General features: G+C 37.4%; 2 protein-coding genes across 2 annotated transcripts in view; one reads left to right on the top strand and one right to left on the bottom strand.

The window, feature by feature from the left end:
* marchf4a (membrane-associated ring finger (C3HC4) 4a) overlaps positions 1-16,637 on the top strand; it is a 54,010-nt gene extending 37,373 nt beyond the window's left edge. The window contains exons 3-4 of the mRNA XM_084401552.1: positions 4,046-4,238; positions 15,398-16,637. Coding sequence (XP_084257678.1) covers positions 4,046-4,238; positions 15,398-15,867 — 663 coding nt within the window. The 3' untranslated portion in view covers positions 15,868-16,637. The remainder of the gene's footprint in view (positions 1-4,045; positions 4,239-15,397) is intronic.
* Positions 16,638-16,833: 196 nt separating this feature from the next.
* The window catches only part of pcca (propionyl-CoA carboxylase subunit alpha), a 44,542-nt gene continuing 39,463 nt past the window's right edge, over positions 16,834-21,912 (bottom strand). The window contains exons 21-23 of the mRNA XM_084401551.1: positions 21,111-21,251; positions 18,644-18,721; positions 16,834-17,754 (exon numbers count right to left, since the gene is read on the bottom strand). Coding sequence (XP_084257677.1) covers positions 17,686-17,754; positions 18,644-18,721; positions 21,111-21,251 — 288 coding nt within the window. The 3' untranslated portion in view covers positions 16,834-17,685. The remainder of the gene's footprint in view (positions 17,755-18,643; positions 18,722-21,110; positions 21,252-21,912) is intronic.

The following is a 21,912-nucleotide window of genomic DNA, read 5'->3' as shown; positions in this document are numbered from 1 at the left end:
CACAGTCATCACAAAGGTGCTCATTGAGTTTCAGGTGGGCTTTTTTTGAAGGCCAGCCAATTTCTTCCACACCACAGTCGGTAAATAATTTCTTTATAGATCCCGCTTTGTGCAGAGAGCATTGCTAAGTTGGAAAAGAAAATATTTTGTCTCATTGTTTGGACATTTACACGGCTGTATAGTATACTTGATTAAAGTAGAAAACGCATTCATTAGAAGGTGATGTTCACATACTCTGGCCATATAGTGCACCTTGGCATACCATGTATGATATATGAATATGCTAGTCATTCAGCACCAAAATATAGCCATCTGATAGTACCATCACTGTGCCATTGTACCACCATAATACTGAGAGCATTAGCAGTTTGTTTATCTTATTCCTTTCATATGATCAGCTCATATAATTAATTTGCTTGTTTGGGTTCAAAGCTTCTGCCTCTCAATGATATTACTTTCAGCCTTTTTTCTTTTCTTTTGATCTGACCTTCAGATGATAAATAGGACACTTTCTTCTTTGTTTTGGTTATTTTAAAGGTGCACTACAAAACTTTGGCCATACAATTACCAGGGTTCCCACGGGTCCTTGAAATCCTTGAAAGTTTGTGAATCAGATTTTTTTTTTTTTTCATTTTTTTTTTTTCAAGGCCCCTGGAAAGTTTTTGAAAATAAACATTCATGGATACAGGTCCTTGAAAGTACTTGAATTTATTTTGTGCAAAAAGTTTTCTGGAAAAAATACCATTTTATTCCGTCCAGTTCGCTAATGTGTTATTTCGCCAACACTTCGTGACCTATGCATAGCCTACTAGATAGCTTGATTTAGGCTACCTTAGTTACGCGCATTTACGCATTACGTAAAGTGTTTCCCGCGTGAGGTGCTTTGTGTTGTACGTTGCCATGACTTCACGCGCGCACGAAACTAAACTACTACGATTGATACCTCAACGTCTCACAGACACACCGTGGGCTGAAACTGCTGAAACGTGATGCCTGGAAAATGCACGTTTCAAGATATTTGGAATGTTTTATAATGATCTGCACTATGTTGGATATGTTTTCAGTGCTTATACCGAACCCAAATATGTTCAGTCAATAGCCCTATTCGTACGGTAATTGTTTCTCATGGGGTCGTAAGGTATTTTCATCATTTAACGTTAGGGGTTGGTCTGTGATTTAATTGCCGTCCGAATCTGGAATGACAGTGTTTTTCTCCCACCATCCGCGTATTTTTTATTTTTTTATTTTGATAAACACCAAGGTCCTGTGGTGATTTAATTGCCGTCTGAATCCACATATCTGAGTTTACAAGAAGAGGTCACTTCAAAATTCACTGTTTAAATCATTTTTGATCACTGCCGATCAACATGATAACTGTTGCGCTTAACCGCTCCACCTCAGCGAACAAAAAGGAGAAAGAGAAAAAAGCACGTAAACATTTGAAATGGGCCGTTATTGTGACAGCAATATATATGATCCAATTTTAAACTATGTAGGCTATTATGCATAACATTAAAAATAAAAGTGCATCTTTATTTTTTACCTCAAATAAGAGGCTGAATTATCTTGTTTAAACTTATTTCCTTTTTTTTTTTTTTTATTACATGCTTTTGAGAAAATGCAAGAATATAAGAACCATTTCGAATATGATACGCGCGTCCAGCTTCATATTTTTTATAAATGAGAATTAAATAATAAAATGATAAATAGAACATTATTTTATTAAATTATAGTTGGGGATATTTTGGGGATATTTAATTTGATTTTATCAATCAATAAATTCCACTAGCAACAAACCTTGTTGTATTATTTTAATTTAATACTGTGAAGCTGCTTTGATACAATCTGAATTGTGAAAAGCGCTATACAAATATACTTGACTTGACTTGACTTGACTTAAATTAAATTCAAATGTATTCGTATTATTCCAAGCATATGACATTTTATTTACAGCAGACAATCATGTGACTGACTACGCGAGCAGCGTGTTCGCGTGTTCGTGGACTTACAAAACTCGCTCCTCCACCGTCAATAAATCGGCATCCGAATACATGAGTTTTATCACTGAGGTGCCATGCATGATGAACATTTTTTTTTTACAGACGTCCACATGAGAAACAATAACGTCTGAATAGAGCTTGTACATTGTGGTACAATAAACATAAAACATTTGTGATAATCTGTTGGCCAAATATTTTATGTAATGTTGAATTGCTTTGCTTATTAAGATAATATAAACCCATGAGGCAAGAAAAATTAAAAGCATATTCATATATCTTAAAGGTGCATGTGTAATATTTAGGAGGATCTGTTGACAGAAATGCAATATCATATACATAACTTTATTTTCAGTGGTGTTAAATACCTTACATAATGAACCGTTGTGTTTGTATTAGAATGAGCCATTTCTATCTACATACATTGCGGGTCTCCTTACATTGAAATAGCCATTTTGCACCACCATGTTTCTACAGGAGCCCTAAACAGACAAACACGTTTTGTCACTATGTTGTTCTTCGTGCAAAGAAGCTAGCTAAAGTCAGCGAATAAAGCACTAACACAATGATGAACAAGTAACAATAATATTCGCAATAACATAATTTTACTGAATAATTAAGTAAACAATCTCTTCATTTATCTTTGTCTCAGACAACAAAATATTTTCCTGTTAGATGCCGCTAAAAATTACACAGTGCACCTTTAAAACTTCTGGTTACACGAGCCTAAGCTCTTTTCAATAAATTCCATGCAAAAGTTAATATACCGAATATTCTTCGGTTTTATGCAAAACAGAAATACAACAAATAGAATATCAGATCTCTGTCATATGGCCAAAAGAAATAAAAAGAATGCTTTTTTGCAGTTGTTTGACACATGAAAACTTTAACAATGTATCTGACAAGGTATCATGGTGTAACCTTGCTCTCACTTGAAATGTGTCCCTACATTATGTCCTTAAATTTGAGGATATTGGACCTGGAAAGTCCTTGAAAGGTCCTGTCCTTGAATTTGAAGTTAACCAAGGTGTAGGAACCCTGAATGACCGATTTTTTTTTTGATCAGCTGTACTTTCGGTTGACTTGCCTATGATAAGATCTGTCATTCTACACCAAGATCTACAACCAGCAAGAAGAACGTCTACAGGGCACGTATAAAAAAATTAAAAAAGAAGAAGAGGAATGTAAAACGGCAAGAAATTATTTTGACAATTTTCTTGCCAAATCCATCCCAACTGCTCAAAATATAATATTATTGTGAGCTTACCGTAGTGAATTGGGGTAAGGGAAGAACAGTATGTTCAGTATTTTTGTTTTGTATGTACTTCATCTCAAAGATCTTCCAGAGCGCACCTTTAAAATAATGATATGAAGAATAAAACCCCCAAAAAGTAAACCACTACCATTCAAAAGTTTGGAGTCTGTAAGATTGTACAAAATACAGTATAAACAATAATATTGTGAAATATTCATACAATTTAAAATAAATGTTTTCTATTATTTTAATATCTATTTACAAGTGCATTTTTATATTGTAATATTTTAAAATCTAATTTATTCCTCTAATGGCAAAGCTGATTTTTTTAAAAAGCTGTTACTCCAGTGTTTACTGTCACAAGACTCTTCAGAAATCATTCTAATATGCTGATTTGCTGCTTAAGAAACATTTATATCAATGTTAAAAACACTGTGTAAACTCTGCTTAATATTTTTCTGGAAGCCACAATACACTTTTTTTTCAGGATGAATAGAAAGTTCAAAAGAACAGCATTTATTTGAAATATATTTTTTGTAACAAGTCCTGATCAATTTAATGCCTCCTTGCTGAATAAAAGTACACATAAAAAAAAAAAAAAAATTCTAGTAATATTACTAAGGCATACTTGTTTATATTATTAGTCTGTTTTTATTCTGACTGATATTAAGTCACTTATATTATCTGTGTACTGTTGAATATTTTCCAGTGTTTTCTTGTTCTTCATGTGTGTTTAAATGTGCGTCTGGTACTGTGCTATCTATTAGTTCATCGTTTTTATCTGTGTCTCCAGTGGCAGGCCATCTCTTTGACAGTGATAGAGAAAGTCCAGATAGCTGCAGCTGTTCTGGGTTCGCTGTTCCTGATAGCCAGTATCTCCTGGCTGGTGTGGTCCTCCCTCAGCCCCTCGGCCAAGTGGCAAAGGCAGGACCTGCTCTTCCAGATCTGTTATGCCATGTACGGCTTCATGGACCTGGTTTGCATTGGTAGGTCATTGGATTCTCAATAACTGCAATGCTGTGCTTTTACATGTTTGTATGTTTACTTGTCTGAGAATATCAGACACTGTCTGTGAGGGGGGGTGGGGGGCCTTTGAGTACACTGTGACTCTAGTGGCCTCACTGGTAACCAACATCTAGGCCTATTGGAACCAGCTGAAGACATAATGTTGAATTACAAGCCCACTTTCCTCTAAAAACACAGGAAAGTAAAGGAAAAGTGCAGGCAGAACTAAGAGGATTGTGTTTTTCAGGCAAGCAACAGGGAGCCATGAGTAATTGCTGCATTTCAGTTAATGAATGCATTTTTTATGTATCTACTGAATAAAATTACTGAAAGACTGAAAGATTGAGAACTGGAAATTGATTCGTGCATAGATGCCATTCAAATTCAAATTGGCCACAATATACTGGCTGTCACACTAAGAATGTACAATTTTAAATCCATCCAATATTAAGTGACTTAAACTATTAGACTAGCAAAGCTAACTTAACCTGGCTATATTCAGAATGAAACTCTATCTTACCGATTACTGCTCAGGACGGATAACTGATATTGTGAAACATAACAGTACACACAACAATAACCATTTCAAGCAGTAGTTTGCTACATAGTTGTCACATGATCTCATCACATTAGTTAATGTGGAAAGTAGTTAATGTTAGTCATATTATGTTTTTTCACTTTTTCAACTTTAGTTAGTGTGTAATGTTGCTGTTCTGCAAGGTTACAAAGCTCCAAGATATTTTATTTAACAGAATATTCTTTCCAAGAACTATAACAAACGACTCGTTTGGAATACAACGCATTTTTTTCCGGGCTTTATGAAGTCACAATGTTACTCATTTAAATAATCTCCGCCCACAGAATATGTAAAATAGAGGATGAGGCCTGGCTGAGCTGCATTAGAGAAGACAGTGTTGTCATTATGTCAAAGAGACACTGTTTTATCCACCCCGTTTCCAAAACTCTTTTTTTTTTTTAAAGGGTTAGTTCACCCAAAAATGAAAATTCTGTCAGTAATTACTCACCCTCATGTTGTTCCAACCCCGTAAGACCTTCGTTCATCTTCGGAACACAAATTAAGATATTTTTGATTAAATCTGAGTGCTGGATCACTCCTCCATAGGCTTCTAAGACACTATAACTTGCTGGCCCAGAAAATGTATTAAAGACATCGTAATATAGTCCAAGTGACTACAGTGGCTCAATCATTAAGTTTATAAAGCGACGAGAATACTTTTTGTGCGCAAAAACAAACAAAAATAACGACTTTATTCCACCAGTCTGTGTTGCACGTCACCACGTATCACACACATGACCAGCGTCGGCCAATAGTGAGCCTACGTGTGACGTACAACACAGACGCGCTACGCTTAAACACTACGTGAAAAGACCCGAGGCCCAGAGAGAAGGAAATGAAAAGTGGAATAAAGTCGTTATTTTTGTTTGTTTTTGCGCACAAAAGTTTTCTCGTCGCTTTATAAACTTAAGATTGAGCCACTGTAGTCACTTGGACTATATTAACGATGTCTTTAATACATTTTCTGGGCCAGCAAGTTATAGTGTCTTAGAAGCCTATGGAGGAGTGATCCAGCACTCAGATTTAATCAAAAATATCTTAATTTGTGTTCCGAAGATGAACGAAGGTCTTACGGGGTTGGAACAACATGAGGGTGAGTAATTACTGACAGAATTTTCATTTTTGGGTGAACTAACCCTTTAAGGTGATGATACACGGGGAAACTTTTTTGAGCAATGTTGCCAAGCAATGTTGCTTGGGAACTGTCTCGTTGAGAATGGGCAACAAATTTCCATCTGGATACTTTAGATCGGTCGTGGGCCCTGTGTCTCATTTGGTCCCCGTTGTTGGCAACATTGCCCAGTAACATTGCTCAAAAAGTTGCCCGGTGTATTATCACCTCAGTGGTTAAAATTGATTTTAGACACTGTTCATGAACATTGTTACACCAACGTTTATCTGTGTGCGGCGCATTTTACGGAAGCTAAGAGAGTACAATGCAGGTTACACACAAAAGCTTCTCCTGAAATGGAGCAGTTCCCACTTTGTCTGGACAATCTGTTGTTTGTGGATCACAACTTGTATGTCTTATCATTTCTAGTTGAGTTTTCTATTAACAGTTTTGATTATAAGTTTTATGTTGTTGCAACAAACTACAATGCAAACAAAGGACAAAGCTGTTTACCTCCGCTCGCCTGCTAGCCAACATTAGTGTTGATATAATGTTTACTGTAGCTTTTGTAAGCTCTCGCTTTTGTAAGACTGTTCATTTTCCTTAGGAAAATGATCCATGGTTGTGTGATTGATTACTGTTTGTATTACCATAGTTTCCGACAAATACAGTATGATTAAATGATGTATAACATCGGATCTAAAATGTATAAGAAAATGACAAAAAAAAACATGCCACTCTGAAATCCGTGCTTGCAAAGTCAGTGCATGAAATCTGTTCTGCATGATCCTCTTGTTTGTTAACATTCTTAAGTCTGAATCTAGCTTGAATTGGTTTGAAATTGACGCCATCCTAAATATTTACATCTGAGTAGATGAAACTCGTGGTTATGATAAGGGGCGTGGCATTTCCCTGAACACACGCTAAGCGGTGCCAATCACAACACACTGGGCCAAGTAACCAATCACAGCACATTTCATATTTCGGAAGGACGGGCTCATCGCGTTCTAGCCAGGCTGGGGAGAGAAGAGCTGTAATAATGTAAAATATGTGAAAAATAATGTGTTTTTTTTTAACAATCAAGCACGAAAGCATATTCTATCACACCCCCAAAAACAAAATCAAGACTTCGTAAAAGGGCATAATAGGACCCCTTTAATTCAGTGACCAGTTAAATTAAGAAGTTGGAGAGTATAAGGAGACTGTCTTGATTGTCATTCACAATGCTTCATGTGAGTGGATGGTTGATACTGAGCTCTTTTGTCCTAATTTGTTTGTTGTGATTTTCTGATTAGTGGAACTGAACATTTAAAACTGAACTTTAAAAACGTACGAGTTAGGGCTTTAACAGAAGCATTCCATAGATTAATAGTCGGCCTGTCTTGAAAGGTTTATGTGGAATCATTCAAAATCTATTTCTCTGTTGAGAAAAGTAATGGAATTTGTACTTCCATTACCCCACTGTTGCTCTCTGTTCCAAGTGCTACTTTCATTATTACTTGCCTTCTCTCATTTGGAATGACCCTTCAAACTGAATTCCTCTTTCACAGCATACAGACAATCGTCAAGTAAAGGAAGTAATTTTGCAGTTTGTTTGCCATTTATGTGATTTTGCCATTGATTCTAAAATGCTCAATTGTTCTCATGCACCCAAGGACTATCAGCGGAAATATAATTACAAAGAGTCGATATTCGATGCAAAAGTATACTTTCCAGAACAATCTTTACAGTTAAAAGCATTACTTTTGCTCCTATGTCAACATTCCTATTCAAAATGAAGGTTGAGTGATATATAGATTTGCGCAGTGTTCTAAACGCATCGCCTATAAGAGTAAACCCTCTCACTTCAAGAGCTCTGCCCTCTGCGCTCACTTCTGATTTACCCTATTTGTAGATATTATAACAATAGTCATATGTATGTAATTTGGAAGTGAATAGACCAAATATATAGGACATTCTGTGATATGTAATGCATTGTCACACTGGTATAAAGTATTACAGGGAAGGACATGCTGAGTTTGATCTCTGGAGAAAAGGCAAGACGATGGGATAGTCTAATCAGGCCAGCTTAAGGAGCGATCCTTCTAATGCTTCGCTATGAGAGAAAATACACACTGCTCCCTCGTGATCCGCATACAATTGAGGCAGTAAATAACACGCGCACACACATTATATCAGTCTTTTTGTCTCTCAGAGGAAATGTGCTCCTAATTAAATGATAACATTTTTTTGTTTTTCAATTAAGCATCATCTGAAGAGAATTGTAACAAAACTGTGGGGGGACTGCAGCTAAAACTAGAGCAGCACTTAGCCAAAAAAAGTTCAGTTCAGCTTTTCCAGAAGGGTTATAGAAATAAAAATAAAAGACCTGTGTGGGAGGAAACCCAGATATGTGAGGTTAACTGCGGGATAGTTCACCTGTTTACTCACCCTCATGTCTTTGCAAATTGTAGGGCCCTATGATTTCCGTGATGCGGAAAACGCGGACGGAATCACGGAATTTACACATGAAAACGGAATTCTCTTATACGCACGGAATTTGCATATGTTTGTTGACTTCTTATTTTTTCAGTTTAAAACAACAAACGTACAAAGGTCTACCTAAACCCAGAGCCATATAGAGAGACATCTGTCAATACAGTTAATATACAGGGATGCAAACAGCGCGCTTTTCAGTATGAGTGCAAGCGTGAACCTTTTGCGCGCTCAAGTTCGTTATTTCAAATGTAGGCGCGCGGCAAGCGCGCTCATAATTGAAGCGCCAACGCGCTTATTTTTTCCAGGCATTGAAACAACATTGAAAGCTCAGTCAACATAAAGGATGGGGGCTACACCACAAACACTACGGGTGTTTTTCTCTTCTCCGTAAATAAATCTTGTAGCAGAGCTACAGCAAGCGTTTTTCGGTGGTGGAAATCTAACGTTATTAGCTACTAAAACTTCTTTGTCATTGTGGAGAGCGCAGTGGATGGTTGCATAGCAACGTCAGAAGCCACGGGAAAATCGGACCGAATTTTACTATTAATAATAAAAGATAAGCTAAAATGCATTTGTATTTGTAAATGTCAGTATCATTGTTAATGTTTATCTTTTTTGACACATTATTTTTATAAAAGTGATTTAAAGGCTTAAATATGCGAGGTTTATCTTTTTATAAAACATTATTTGTGAAAAATGATTTAAAAGCTAATTTAATCTTTAATTTAATACTCATCAATCCTACCTTGTAACTGTTATTTTTGGATTCTATTAGATTTGTTGAAGGTTTGGCTGAATTTTGAAGAATTTTGAATGTGCTTTGCTGAATATATTAACAGTTTAAATAAAAAAGCTGAATTGTGAGTTTGTGTAAGTACATTTTTAAAGGTCAATACTGCTTAAAAGTGAAAAGAAAACAAGAAAAATCCGAAAAGGCTAAAAATTATCCAAAGAAACGGAATTTGAAAAAAAATAAAACGGATTTCATAGGGCCCTAAAATTGCAAGACTTTCGTTCATCTTCAGAATACAAATCAAGATATTTTTTAATATTCTCTCCCCATTTTTGTCCATTCATTATATCAACAATCAAGTTTAAAAAAGTTTAAACTTTGCAATCAAGTTTAAAAAAGTACAAAGACATCATGAAAATAATCCATATGAATCAAGCGAATCAAAGTCTTCTGAGGAGAAATGATGAACAGGTGGCAAATTGTGACTCTCTTGAATTTAATGCAAAATCTGTATTGGAATTTTTTTTTCCTGATTCCTGATTCCACAGATTCCTATTGAAATGACTGGATTTTGCCTGCAAAATTTCACAGGGCAATGGTAAATGTGACTGCACCTTAACTCGCAATAGTATTGAGAATTGCTTGTAACCATTGCAAAAGATAACGAAGACATCAAGACTTTGCATTGCGACTTAAGCGAATTTCATTTTTATTTCTAAACTATTTCAAATAATTCCTGCTCGTTTCATTTTCTTAGATATGCAGCCAAAAATTCTCTAGCTCTCCCTCTTTTGTCCAAACATTTAGCCCTGTCGCTCTATTCACTCAAAATGTCCACGTTTTTGTATATCAATGACATACAGATACCAGTAACAATGCTCACACAGCGGCAGTATAAACGGCAGTTTAGAGTGCTAAATATATTCTTTAGCCCAACATCTCACTAGTTTAAATTATCAGGACTCACACCTTAAATTTACTATTTTGGTTAATCTGTATTGGGTAAATAGAATCACATTGGAAAACTATTTGACATGTCATACGGTGCTATAGCCGCACACACAGCCGACGTGCATTTTGTGTATTCCTGTGAGGTTCCGATAACTCACAGAGATTGAGTTATGAGCCCTTCCAATCACTGTCTTTCATCAAAGCCTTTATCAGTTTTGTGGTCTGGGTCCTTCCTGAATGCTTTGCTCCACACTAAACAATTCAATGCCACTGTAGGATAATGGATGAATTTGTGCCTCTATTGGGCACGCTTATCAAATAAAGTCATGTTATCTGTAATGACTTTCCAGCGTTATGAAAGTCACCATTTTTATATATTTATTTTCATCACTGATCCAGGCATTATTTACAACTTTTGCAAGAAAAGAAAAGAGCATTTTGAGCAAAAAGCTGAGAAAAATGCGTTTTTGATCCAGAATGATGATCAAACCATAGATAGAGTAGATCGAGTCCATCAACAGCCCCAAAGCTTACACAGTCCTATACCTCGTCCTGGGGCAACGTTTCATTCGGTAACTTTAGGCAATTTTGATTTATATGCTGTTTCATGTTGATGACCGCAGTATTTTACATATGCATCTGCTTACATAGATATCGCTTGTTTATACTTCTTCATCACGTGTCTTTTGATCAGGAGATTCAGTATTCTTTCAGATGTGTAATAGCGGCCCCTACCGTATAACAGTGAATACACGGAAAGCCTGACATTTCCGTCTATGGCGGGGTAGTCTCGCGTAGCCAGAACTTCAGACTGACGGCAGAAGGTCTGGTATCCTTAGCAGCTTTCATTGGCCTAGAACCGTCCAGAGGCAGTCTGACTGACATGTAAAGCAAACCAATCACAGATCGTTTTGTTCTGCGTCATGTTTAGGGCCGTGAAAACGTTGATGTTCCTACAATAACAGACCGGTGTGCAAGTCTATGCCACGAATTTTAAATACTTAACATACTTCTAAAAATCCAGCGTTTAGTTGATCCTGATAATTGTTTGACGCCACGGCATCTTTGTTTCCAGGCGGACCTTTAAAGAACGCGAAATCCTATAGAATTCAACCGTTTAGATGACAACTTCGAAAAATCCTGAAGTTTCCAGTTAGTTTCCAGTTAAGTGTGCCACACGCATCAGACATTCAGCCAGCCGTTCGTAAGCGTGGCATCTGAGGCTGAGACTAATGGCGGGGAAGCATTGCCTCATAAATGACGGAAATTTTCGCCAGTGGCGGGGAAAGAGTTAAATGCAATAACATTTTTTGTGTGAAAGTGTATAGCCTAGTTATAGTTAAGGTGCAGTCAAATTTAGCTTTGTTTGGAGGATTTTCGAGAAATGGAGAAATCCAGTCATTTCAGTAGGAATCAATGCAATCAGGATTTACATGTGAGGACAAGATTTTCCTGTGCAGATTTCATTTCGGGTTTAGTATGTCACACATATTCGCCACATTGACCAACAGAAAGCTGCTTGGTTTGAAAGTGAACCGTCACTACACTGCTGACAACAGATAATGAACCATTTTCCATCAATTTCCACAAATGTGGCCGCACCGTATGTCTGTTTCAAAACAAAAATGTGAATGAACAACTATATTCAGCACTGACAATTGTATTCTGCTGCTGTGTGAACGTGGCCATTTGAATAAATGCACAGGTATTGGACAGAGTGCCTGCGATATAGCTGCAGTTTGATGTACGAGGTTTAGACAGCTCTCCATGCTGATGTATTGCAGATTGGACATAAAGTCATATGGGAGTTACAGAACGAGTGTCAACAACTGCAGCTCTCTCCTTAACATCCACAAATGGCAGCTGCAACATAAAATATCTGCCACCTAGTGCCTGCAGTCTAAATGGGCATCACAATGCTGCAGAAGCTGGAGTGGAATGGCTGTTTCGCCTCTCCAGTGGCTCAGAGGGAATAATGAGGTTTTCTCAGAGCAGCGCTATCTTGGGTAATCCCGACTGCAAGAAAGAAAGAAAGAGGGTGAATGGGAAGGAGCTGAACAATGGTGATGTCGAGATTGTTTTAGTGGCACATCCGTTTATGCGTGCGCATGCTGTAGATCAATGGCAGAGTTCCTCAAGAGTTTCGTTGTGATGTATCGCTCTGTCTCTGTAAGCAGCCAGACTGGGAGGGAGACTGAACGAGAGTCCATTCTGTCTGATTAGGTGGAGAGAATGGAGATAATGCTTTCATTGAAATACTATCACTGAGAATAGCATTGGCCTTTTATTATTTCCCCTCTTGACAGGAAGGGGGCATCAGGTCTTGTATCACACAACATTTATATTTATTCATTTAGCTGATGCTTTTATCCAAAATGTGGGTTTATACAATATTTTGGATAACTGTTGATGCTTTTAGCTACTAATCAAACTGTACCATCATCTCTGTTTTTTTAACCATTTGTGAAATATATTTCACAGAACTCTCCATATTATTCCTCAAAAAGTCCATGGATTATGTCTGGGGTTACAAATAAGCCATATAACATAACATAAATGATACATACTAAGCAACAACAGAGATGAAAGTAAGACAGTGAAACAAACAAATATATGTGATATTTACACATTATGTATGTGTATATATGTGATCATTGATGTACACATCATATGATACATGATATGTGTACATGATATACATAAATGCATGGATTGAACTGTATATTTATGGGCGATACATTGAATATTATTTTATATTTGCAATAAATTTACTGCCAATATATAGCCTATTTTCTAGCAACATTGTAAATATCACTATGATTCTAATCTGGTCACTATATTTCATAAAGTTTGATCTTTGATTTAAAACTGTGATCAAATAATTGTTCTTGCCATCATTCAAAACTTTATATTTTTGTGTTTATATGTATTATGTTGACACTTTTACATGAAAATGATTTAACTTTTAATATAAATTTAGGGGAATACAATGATTATTTTAATTCTAGTTTTATTTAGTTTTATTTCTTACATGTTAATACTTTGCTGTTTGGTTGAAACAATAACCATTTCAGAATTTTTTTAGATATCAAGATATCAAATATTATGAAAAGACTAAGAAATGCCGAGATATATTTTTTAGATGTTTTACCCAAAATACTGTATGAAAAAGGTTTTTCTTTTTCTTGATGTGATAATGCAAGGAACATTTTCTAAAGCTTTTCTAAAGATGTTTCATTGCTATTTTATAAAATACTATTATTCATCACTATTACCCAAGAAGCAATTTTGTTGATTTTCAAGATTGCTCAGATGGGATGATATCTTACTCGTACAGCTTTCAGCTTAATATTGAAATATGACATAATATTGTGCCTAATTATAGTCATTACTTAATATCATCTGTCATAATGTAGATTCATCTGACAGGGAAAGCACTATGTGAACAAAAAAGGAAGGGGAACGAGAGAAAGACTGAGAGTGAAGCTAAGGGAAGAGACAGGTGGCAACGTGGCTTTTCACAGCCGAGCCCTGTTCCCATCCACTGTGGGACTGGTTGGGGGCCAAAAAATCCCACACTACAGCAGAAAAAACTGCTGATAAAAATTCAAGCTTTGCCCTGAGAATTTCCTTCAGCTATCCTCTCGGCGCAAGGAAAATGTGCGTGTTTGTGTCTGCGTGTGTGTTAAATCAATACATGTCTCACATTCTCTCCTTGTAATGAGAGGATGTGCAGTCCAACTGGGGAAGAGTGATGAGAGAGAGAGAGAGAGTAGAAAAATTAGGTTTCAGCAGCAATAGCATCTTCATGATGCTGGAACGCTAATAAACTCCTCCACAACCTAATTTCAACTCGTACACATTTGCTGCATATAAATGCCACTGTGGATGCATTCATTCTGCTCTGTCTACTGAAACTCCAGTTACCTGTTCCAATAAAACTAATAACAGCAACCACTACAGCATCAAGGTTAATGCTTCCCCCCATTTAACTGAACAAATATGACTGATGTCAAATTTGGTGCAGTCTTGTTTCATTTCCAGCATTTCCAGGTTTGTCAACTGCAGGGCTTTGGCTTAGGCTGTTGTAGAAAAGTCGATTGGAAACCGTGGGTTATTATTACCTTCTCGCACGCTGCTTGTTTTAGTGGTCTGCAGTGTGCAGTGATAACGTCTGTTAGCGGTCTGTCTCATCGATTCTGGAGCAGCTAGAGTGAGAGGAGAACCTCAGGGCTCTCGGGACGCCACTAGCCTTTCACAGTGATCAGAGATCGGTTTCAACTCCACAAAATACAAGCCTTTGTAATCTAACGTTTGCAGAGAGGTGAAAAAACTGTCATCAGAGCTCAGAGAGTGTAAATCGAAAGGGGGGAAGATAGTAGCAGTCTGAAAAAAAAAGTGTAGAGATATGTGAGGCCTTGCAGACATTCAGAGGGGAACCCACTGTCACATAAAAGATTAATGCAGACCATCACTCTCTTTCTATCTGGACCTCTGAAGAAACAAATACAATGGTGCGAGTTAAACCAAGCCAGAGGTATAAAAAAAAAAAAAAAAAATGCAAAGAAATCATATTGACAGCACCTCAACACTTTCCTAAATACCTGTTTGTTACTGCGCATTGCAAATTTTCTTGATCAATGAGGTCATTGTGATTTGTTGTTGTCAAGTACATGTTTTCCATAAGTGGTGCGCAAATGCCTGTATTAACCAGTCAGTTATTACACAGCTCTTAGGAATACTTGATTCTGATTGGTCAGTCGTCCCATCCAACAGTGTGACATTTCCTGTTATTCACCATCATCCGCAGCAATACTGTACACAGTAATGGATTTTTTTTCTTAGCAAAAGCTTCAAGCATATCATTTAAAAGACGTTAATGGTTGTTACACTACCGATCAATTCATTTTTTTTGTTACTTTTTGAAAGAGATCTCTTTTTTAATCAAAACAGCAATATTGGGAAATATTACATTTAAAAAAACAAAACATTTTAAAATGTAATTTATTCCTGTGATGGCAAAGCTGATTTTTATTACAGTCTTCAGTGTCACATGATCCTTCAGAAATCATTCTGATATGATTTGGTGTTCAAAAAACATCTCTATGTTGTACTGCATAATATTTTCTATGCAGTGCATTTAGAATTAAAGTTGTATTTTTAATTGGGCACTGTACAAAGTACCCATTCAAAGGTCTTTCAGCTAATTGAATCTCTTCCTAGACAGACCCATTTGTTCTGACTGAACATTATCCCTCACTTAACAAATGCGTCTCTCCTTCTCTTTTAGCTCTGATTGTCCACGAGGGTCCCTCCGTATTTCGCATCTTTAACCGCTGGCAGGCTGTGAATCAGCAGTGGAAAGTCTTGAACTACGACAAGGTCAAAGACAATGAGGAGCACCAGAAGACCTGTGCCACATTCCGGAACTTCTCTCTGCCGCTGCCGCACCGCATGGGGCCGTCCGGCACAGAAGGCGAAGCCTCCACCTCCACGTCCTCCCTCATGGCTGCGGCTGCGGCGGCCGCGGCGGGAACCGTAACCCCCTCCACAAACTCCGTCCCGTTGGCAGCAGGTGCTACGACAGAGCCGCAGGACTCATCTGAGCCCAGCAACGGGCAGCCCTCGCTGCCGGACCACCACTGTACTTACAACATCCTTCATCTCCTCAGCCACCACCTGAGACCCCAGGAGCCACGCGGACAGACCAGCAACAGCAACAGCAACCGCGAACTGGTCATGAGAGTTACTACGGTGTGAGGCCTGGTTTACGGTTCAGTCTCTGCATGCGACGTATTTAAAGAAAGGATTCACTGAAGAGAATTAAACCGTGTTACCCAGGGACCCAGTGCAGTGCTGTCCGGGTTTAAAGGAGTTTTTTTTTTTTTTTTTTTACAGTATTGAATAAAACAAGAAAGCAAGTTTCTCTCGCAGTGGGTACAGTAAAGATTATGGCCATAAAGCTGCATACTAGAAATTATGCAAGCCACTGAGAAAGGTCAAAGGTCAGTGAAGTTTTTCTGAGTGTGTGTGTGTGTGTTGAGTTTATTGTCAGCTCAAGGTCAGAGCTGTGACCATTATGAAGCACAACCTTACCAATGCAATCCAGTTTCTACACTGACAGCCACTGCTGAACTAAAATGGCTCAGAGTGAAGAACAAATGTATTCTTTGTAAAACATGCAGCATTACACGAATTTTTCTGATTACTACAGGTTGTATTTTCAGATAAAGTCCTATTATTAAATGTCAATGCGGCACTTGCGAGGATCTAAATCTGTTTCTTAAACCAAATGGGGTATTGAAGAATCAAACTATTGTGTTTACACTTTTAGGCAGTTTTTTAGGGAAATCAATCCTCTCTGATTTTGACAGTCTTGTACACCAACAATAGGAAACCACGTTACAGTGGAGACAACGTGCAGCAATCAAACTACTACTATTAAAACAACTGACTCAATTTGAGGCAAATCTCTTGGACTTATTTTGTTTACATTTGTTAAATATGTGAGAAAAAGAGGTTGCTACATTAAAAAAGAAAAGACAAATCCAACTGGTTTAACTGTTGTATGTGTCTGTTTCTCTTATGCAAGAGAGTATGCAAGAGTTGACTCCAGTCACAGAGCATATTCAATTAAATCATTCATTTAAGTAATGCATTTTATGTGCTCCAACGCGTTTGCTTTCCAAGCCTGGGGTTTCAAACAAATCAACAGCACTTGGAATGTTTACATTAATCCCATTTTTATTGTAACACATATTTTTTTTCTCAAAACAAATACAGACAGAAAGTGGATCTAAGTGGCTGAGTGATAGAAAACAGGAAACAGCACCAGTGCCGGTGGGTCTTCTGGCTTCCAAGCCTGACCACAGCTGCCTGTTTCTGAGTAATCATATCTGCCTTCCCCTTCTGGTAATGGTCCACTCCTCCATTTCCTTCTCCTTAGATTCTTAGATCCTACATATCCAAGAACAACTTGTGCAGAAATAATCACATATGATCATGTGATATTATTAGCGTGCATGTTTCTTGACTAGTTTAATGCATTTGATGACAGAAATGAGGCGTATATCTGTATATTCTGTAAATTCATTTAAATATACGAGTGTGGGATTGGCGATTTAGAGGTGAAAAGAATACATAGGACTACTATGCATACTATGACCCAACAATTAAGAATTAGTTGAAGCAATGCCAATCATTCACAGCACTTCTCTAAAGAAGGTTAAATGTACACAGAGTAGAGAGAGAGAAGGAGTGAGTGTGTCAACAGCTTTCATTGACTGCTTTTAAACATGCGTTCAAATACAATCGCTGCTGCTGATGATGTCAAATTGTGGTTGGTTCCATGTGAAACAAGAAAACCTCCAACGGAGGGCCAAGGCACAAGATAATGTAAGTGGTTTTGACATTTCCTTCACTGGGATCCAGTGGAATTCCAGGGAGATGGATACATTATAGTCAGAATGTATAAAAGAAAGTAAAACTATGAATGGAGGAATGTTCCATCTACTCTATTAGTGTCTTTTGTTTGCTCCTCCACAGCGACCTGCAGATGATGATGATGATGACGTCCTGCTACTCCAGTTCCACGAGTAGATCTCCCTCTCCGACTGTATCTCCAGCTTTACAGTGCACACTCTTCACCTGAACAACAACACACATTAAATGAGAAAGATCCATGCATTCTGTGTTCACTAATTTATCACACATTGGACACAGGAAGCTGCCCAGAGATACAATGGAGAACATTATTTAATAAGAAATGAATGCTTCCATATTACGAAAGATGGTAAGAGGTTTTATGGTTTCATTTGAATTAAAACACATGAGAATTATCATTGCAACCATTTGGCTTCATTGTTTCTTCACCCATACGCATTTGTATTCCTTCCTATATAAATGCAAATGGATGATTCTTCAATTAAGAGAACTCATCGGTCCCCTAGGATCATTTTAAAGTGATTTTAAGTATAAAGAGACTTCTTTCAAAAACATTAACAACAGTAATGTTTCCAAACTTTTGACCAGTACTGTGCATAAACAGTTTTTAATTTTCATTTCAGTTTTAGTTTTAATTATTTCAGTACAAGTCAAACTAATTGAAAATGAAAATATAAATGTTTATATTTATATATATTTTATTTCAGGTTAAGTTTAAGTAACGAAAATATTTATGTTTTATTTTTAGTTAACTATAATAACCATGGCATGAAGTACAATAAAGTACTGCTGTCCATCAAAAGAATCATAAACACCATGACCACAGTCTGGTTTCAGCCCTCTGACAAGAAGGGATAGACTTTCACAGTAGCTAAGTGGTCTGGTCAGAATACAAGTGTGGATAATGGACTGTGGCCCCTTGATGTCTCTCTCTCTCTCTCTCTCTCTCTCTCTCTCTCATGGTGTTGGGTACTGTAATGTATCTGATGTATGTGGAAGAGTACGTTCTATATGTCATATCGATTTATGATGCACAAAGTAGTGAGCAGGATTATGCATCAACGTGTGTGTGTGTGTGTGTGAGCGAGCTCACCTTGGCTGCCTTAGCTGCGGTCATGCTGTTCTGCATCTTCATGGCCTCAATCACACAAATCTCCTGTCCCTCTGCAACCTTCAGAACACACACAGATAAATGAACAAAACCCACAACAGGCATTCAACAATGACTACTTTCTAATAACATCTTGAAATGTGCAATTCACAGAATATCTCCCTTCACGTATTTATTAACTTAATAGACTCGTGAAGGTCTAGTACATTAAACGACCTCCGCACAAAGAGCAGGGGAATACTGTAATATCATTTCATAAAGGAGCATGCATTAGAAGAGTGATAACGGTTAACAAACGAACAAAGCTCGCTGAAACGTGAGAGCAAAATCAATAAAAGAAACCTCTGTTTATATCTATCAAACTCTCCATTAGGGAAATGGATTATGGAAATAAGCGAGCACTGAGGAATAGCTGTTTCCCTCCATCCACAAGGAATCATTTAACTTATCTATGCAGAAGTGGTAACGTCGGGTGGTGTGAACGTCACTGCTGTGTGTGTGTGTGTGTGGAGACTAATCAGCGTGAGAGCTCTTCATTGCAGTGTTCTTGTGTGTGTGTGTGTGACGTTGCCGAGTGAATGAGATGTTTTACTGGAAGAGCTCAGATGTATTAGTCGGAGCCAGTCGGTCTGTGCATTATATATAAGTCATTAACAAACTGAGTCAGGATACATTCAATTCAACTTGACAGCAACACGCGCACACACACACAGACCGTACACAGTATTTTTTCATACTGAAGTGCACTGTCAGCTTTACAAATGATGTCATCCCAATGCAACCCATGTAATTTAAAGGAATAGTTCCCTCCACATAGAACATTCTGTCCTCATTTACTCGTCATTTCAAACCTGTAAGACGTTCTTTGTTCTGTGGAAAACAAAAGGAGATAATTTGATGAACACCTGGTTGGGTGAATTTGATACAATGGAAGCACTTCAGGACTCACTTAATAAAGCACCAAGAGTGTGAGCAACTAAGCACAAGTGGCTCATTGATTTTTCCCCCCAAGTGCTCTCATTGTTTATATTGAAAAACAACCCAGTACTTAAAGCTACACAATGTTATTGTTTTTTATCATAAATCCATCTCCCGGACCGTGTTTTTGCTTTATCCGAAAATCACTACTGTAAGTTTGGATTTTCAGAAATACATTTAGTTAACATAGCATCACATTGCTGTGCAACAACAGCTAATATGCATAATTTTCCTGTTATTACCGTAAAGCTGCTTTCAACATTCAGTACTGTATAAAGCACTATATAAATAAAGGTGACTTGACTTGACATTGACTAGGTTCGCAAAACTATGTTTAGACTATGTTATTTTTACTTTTGTACTGCTAGAGAAAGTAGCAAATTGACTATTTTTTATGACTAATTTATAACGTTGAGTCCATTCTGTCTGATTTGAAATACTTTTTATTTAGGTCAGATTCTACGGTGACCGGGAGGGGACATGTTCGGTTCACTTAGTGTTGTCGTGGCCACAACATATAAACTCGTGGGAACGTGATAATATGTTGTTGCCACGATATATTAATTCGTGGGAACATGATCATTTTGTTGAGGTAACGACATCATGTCGAGCCACACGACGTAAAGTCGTGGCCTCGAGATCACATGTTGAGGGAACCACAGCAGTCAATACAGTAACTATATACAGCAGTCGGAGATGGAGATGACTGATGAAATAACATTTTACACTGAATTAGGAATGTCATATAAAGATATAGTGCGGTCTCTGGCATTAAGACTTGAGTACGTAAGTGAAAGACACCTGAAGCGCATTCTTAAGTTGAATGGGCTTTTTCGTTGGAAATTTGCTGGCTTGAATGAAATACTCGGGTCACGAATAAAGTTCCTTTTAAGGCAATAAACAAAAACAAATTATGAGAAACTTAAATTAAGAAATAAAGTAAATTATGACCGGGGTAAAAGAAGGAGCCCGTATCGCGTGTGAAGAATTCCCACACGTTATAAAACTGGTAGCCACGAGAAACGGATGTCGTGAACCGGAGTGAACCAAACATGTCCCCTCCCGGTCACCGTAGATTCAACTTACCTAACCTGAGGATAATAAGAAAATAAGGTAAAGGTGTCGAGTTAAGCACCCTAAAACAATAAGCATCCATTTTTTATCATTTATTTATTGAGTTTTGTTGTCATTGATATTTGAGTGTCATTCACACTGAAAAGACCAAATCACCTGTCCGGTACCCAGTGGCACACCAGTGCACCTCGAGCCATCAGATTCATCCACGCAGAACAGCGGAAGCACTCACACAAACGTTACGCCACAAATAACTTGTAGTTCTATAATTTAATCGCTAGTTACAAAGTTACATAATGTAGCTTGAAGACATTTTAACAGTAAAAAAAAAAAGGCATTTCTTCATGAGAGTAATATAGTTATGCTGAATGTGCAGTATTTCCAGTAAGTCACTTACCCTATCCCCTGGTTTAACAGACACAGCCACCACTGATCCTGGCATGGGAGAGCGGAGGATACTACTGGTGTCTTCAGGAACCTTCTCTGGCATGTGCTTACTGAGGGACGCTGCCAGGTTACTCAGCACACGCAACTTAAACTGAACACATGAAACACACAGATACCTCAATTAATTAAACACAGCAAACTACGATGCTATAAACAACCAAATAGACAAACACACACAAACACATTTCACCATTTTTTTTTTTTTTTAGCAGTATAAAGTCTAGTGGACATTGTATCTTGTACAGACCAATCATTTCACATTAGTCTTAAGACAAAAAAATAAAATAAATAAATTACCCCCAAAAAAAACTATTATGGAAAATGACTTTAGGTGGATGGAAATGCTGCAGAACATACCCGTATATTATGCCCGTGTATATTTAATTTACCTGACACTAACGGTCTCAAAACAAAACTGTTAGGCCCTGTTGCTTGATGCCGTAACTGCATCCGCCTCCACTGACAGCCATTCAAAATTAGAAGTGAATTCTGATTGTGCTTTTGTGAGCAACATGCACTACAGTTCAAAAGTTTGGGGTCGGTAAGATTGCTTTAGAAAGAAAGAAATCTCATATACTCAGCAAGGATACATTTATTTGATCAGAATACAGTAAAGAGAGTAATATTGTAAAATATTATCACAATATTTATAAATATTAAACAGAAATATAACAATGGTTTTAAATTTTAATATATTTTGACATTTATTTTATTCCTGTGATGGCAAAGCTGAATTTTCAGTTTAATGCATC

Source organism: Rutilus rutilus (genome assembly GCF_951802725.1).
Source record: "Rutilus rutilus genome assembly, chromosome: 2".
Classification (NCBI taxonomy): domain Eukaryota; kingdom Metazoa; phylum Chordata; class Actinopteri; order Cypriniformes; family Leuciscidae; genus Rutilus; species Rutilus rutilus.
This window is presented reverse-complemented; position numbering and strand designations above follow the sequence as displayed.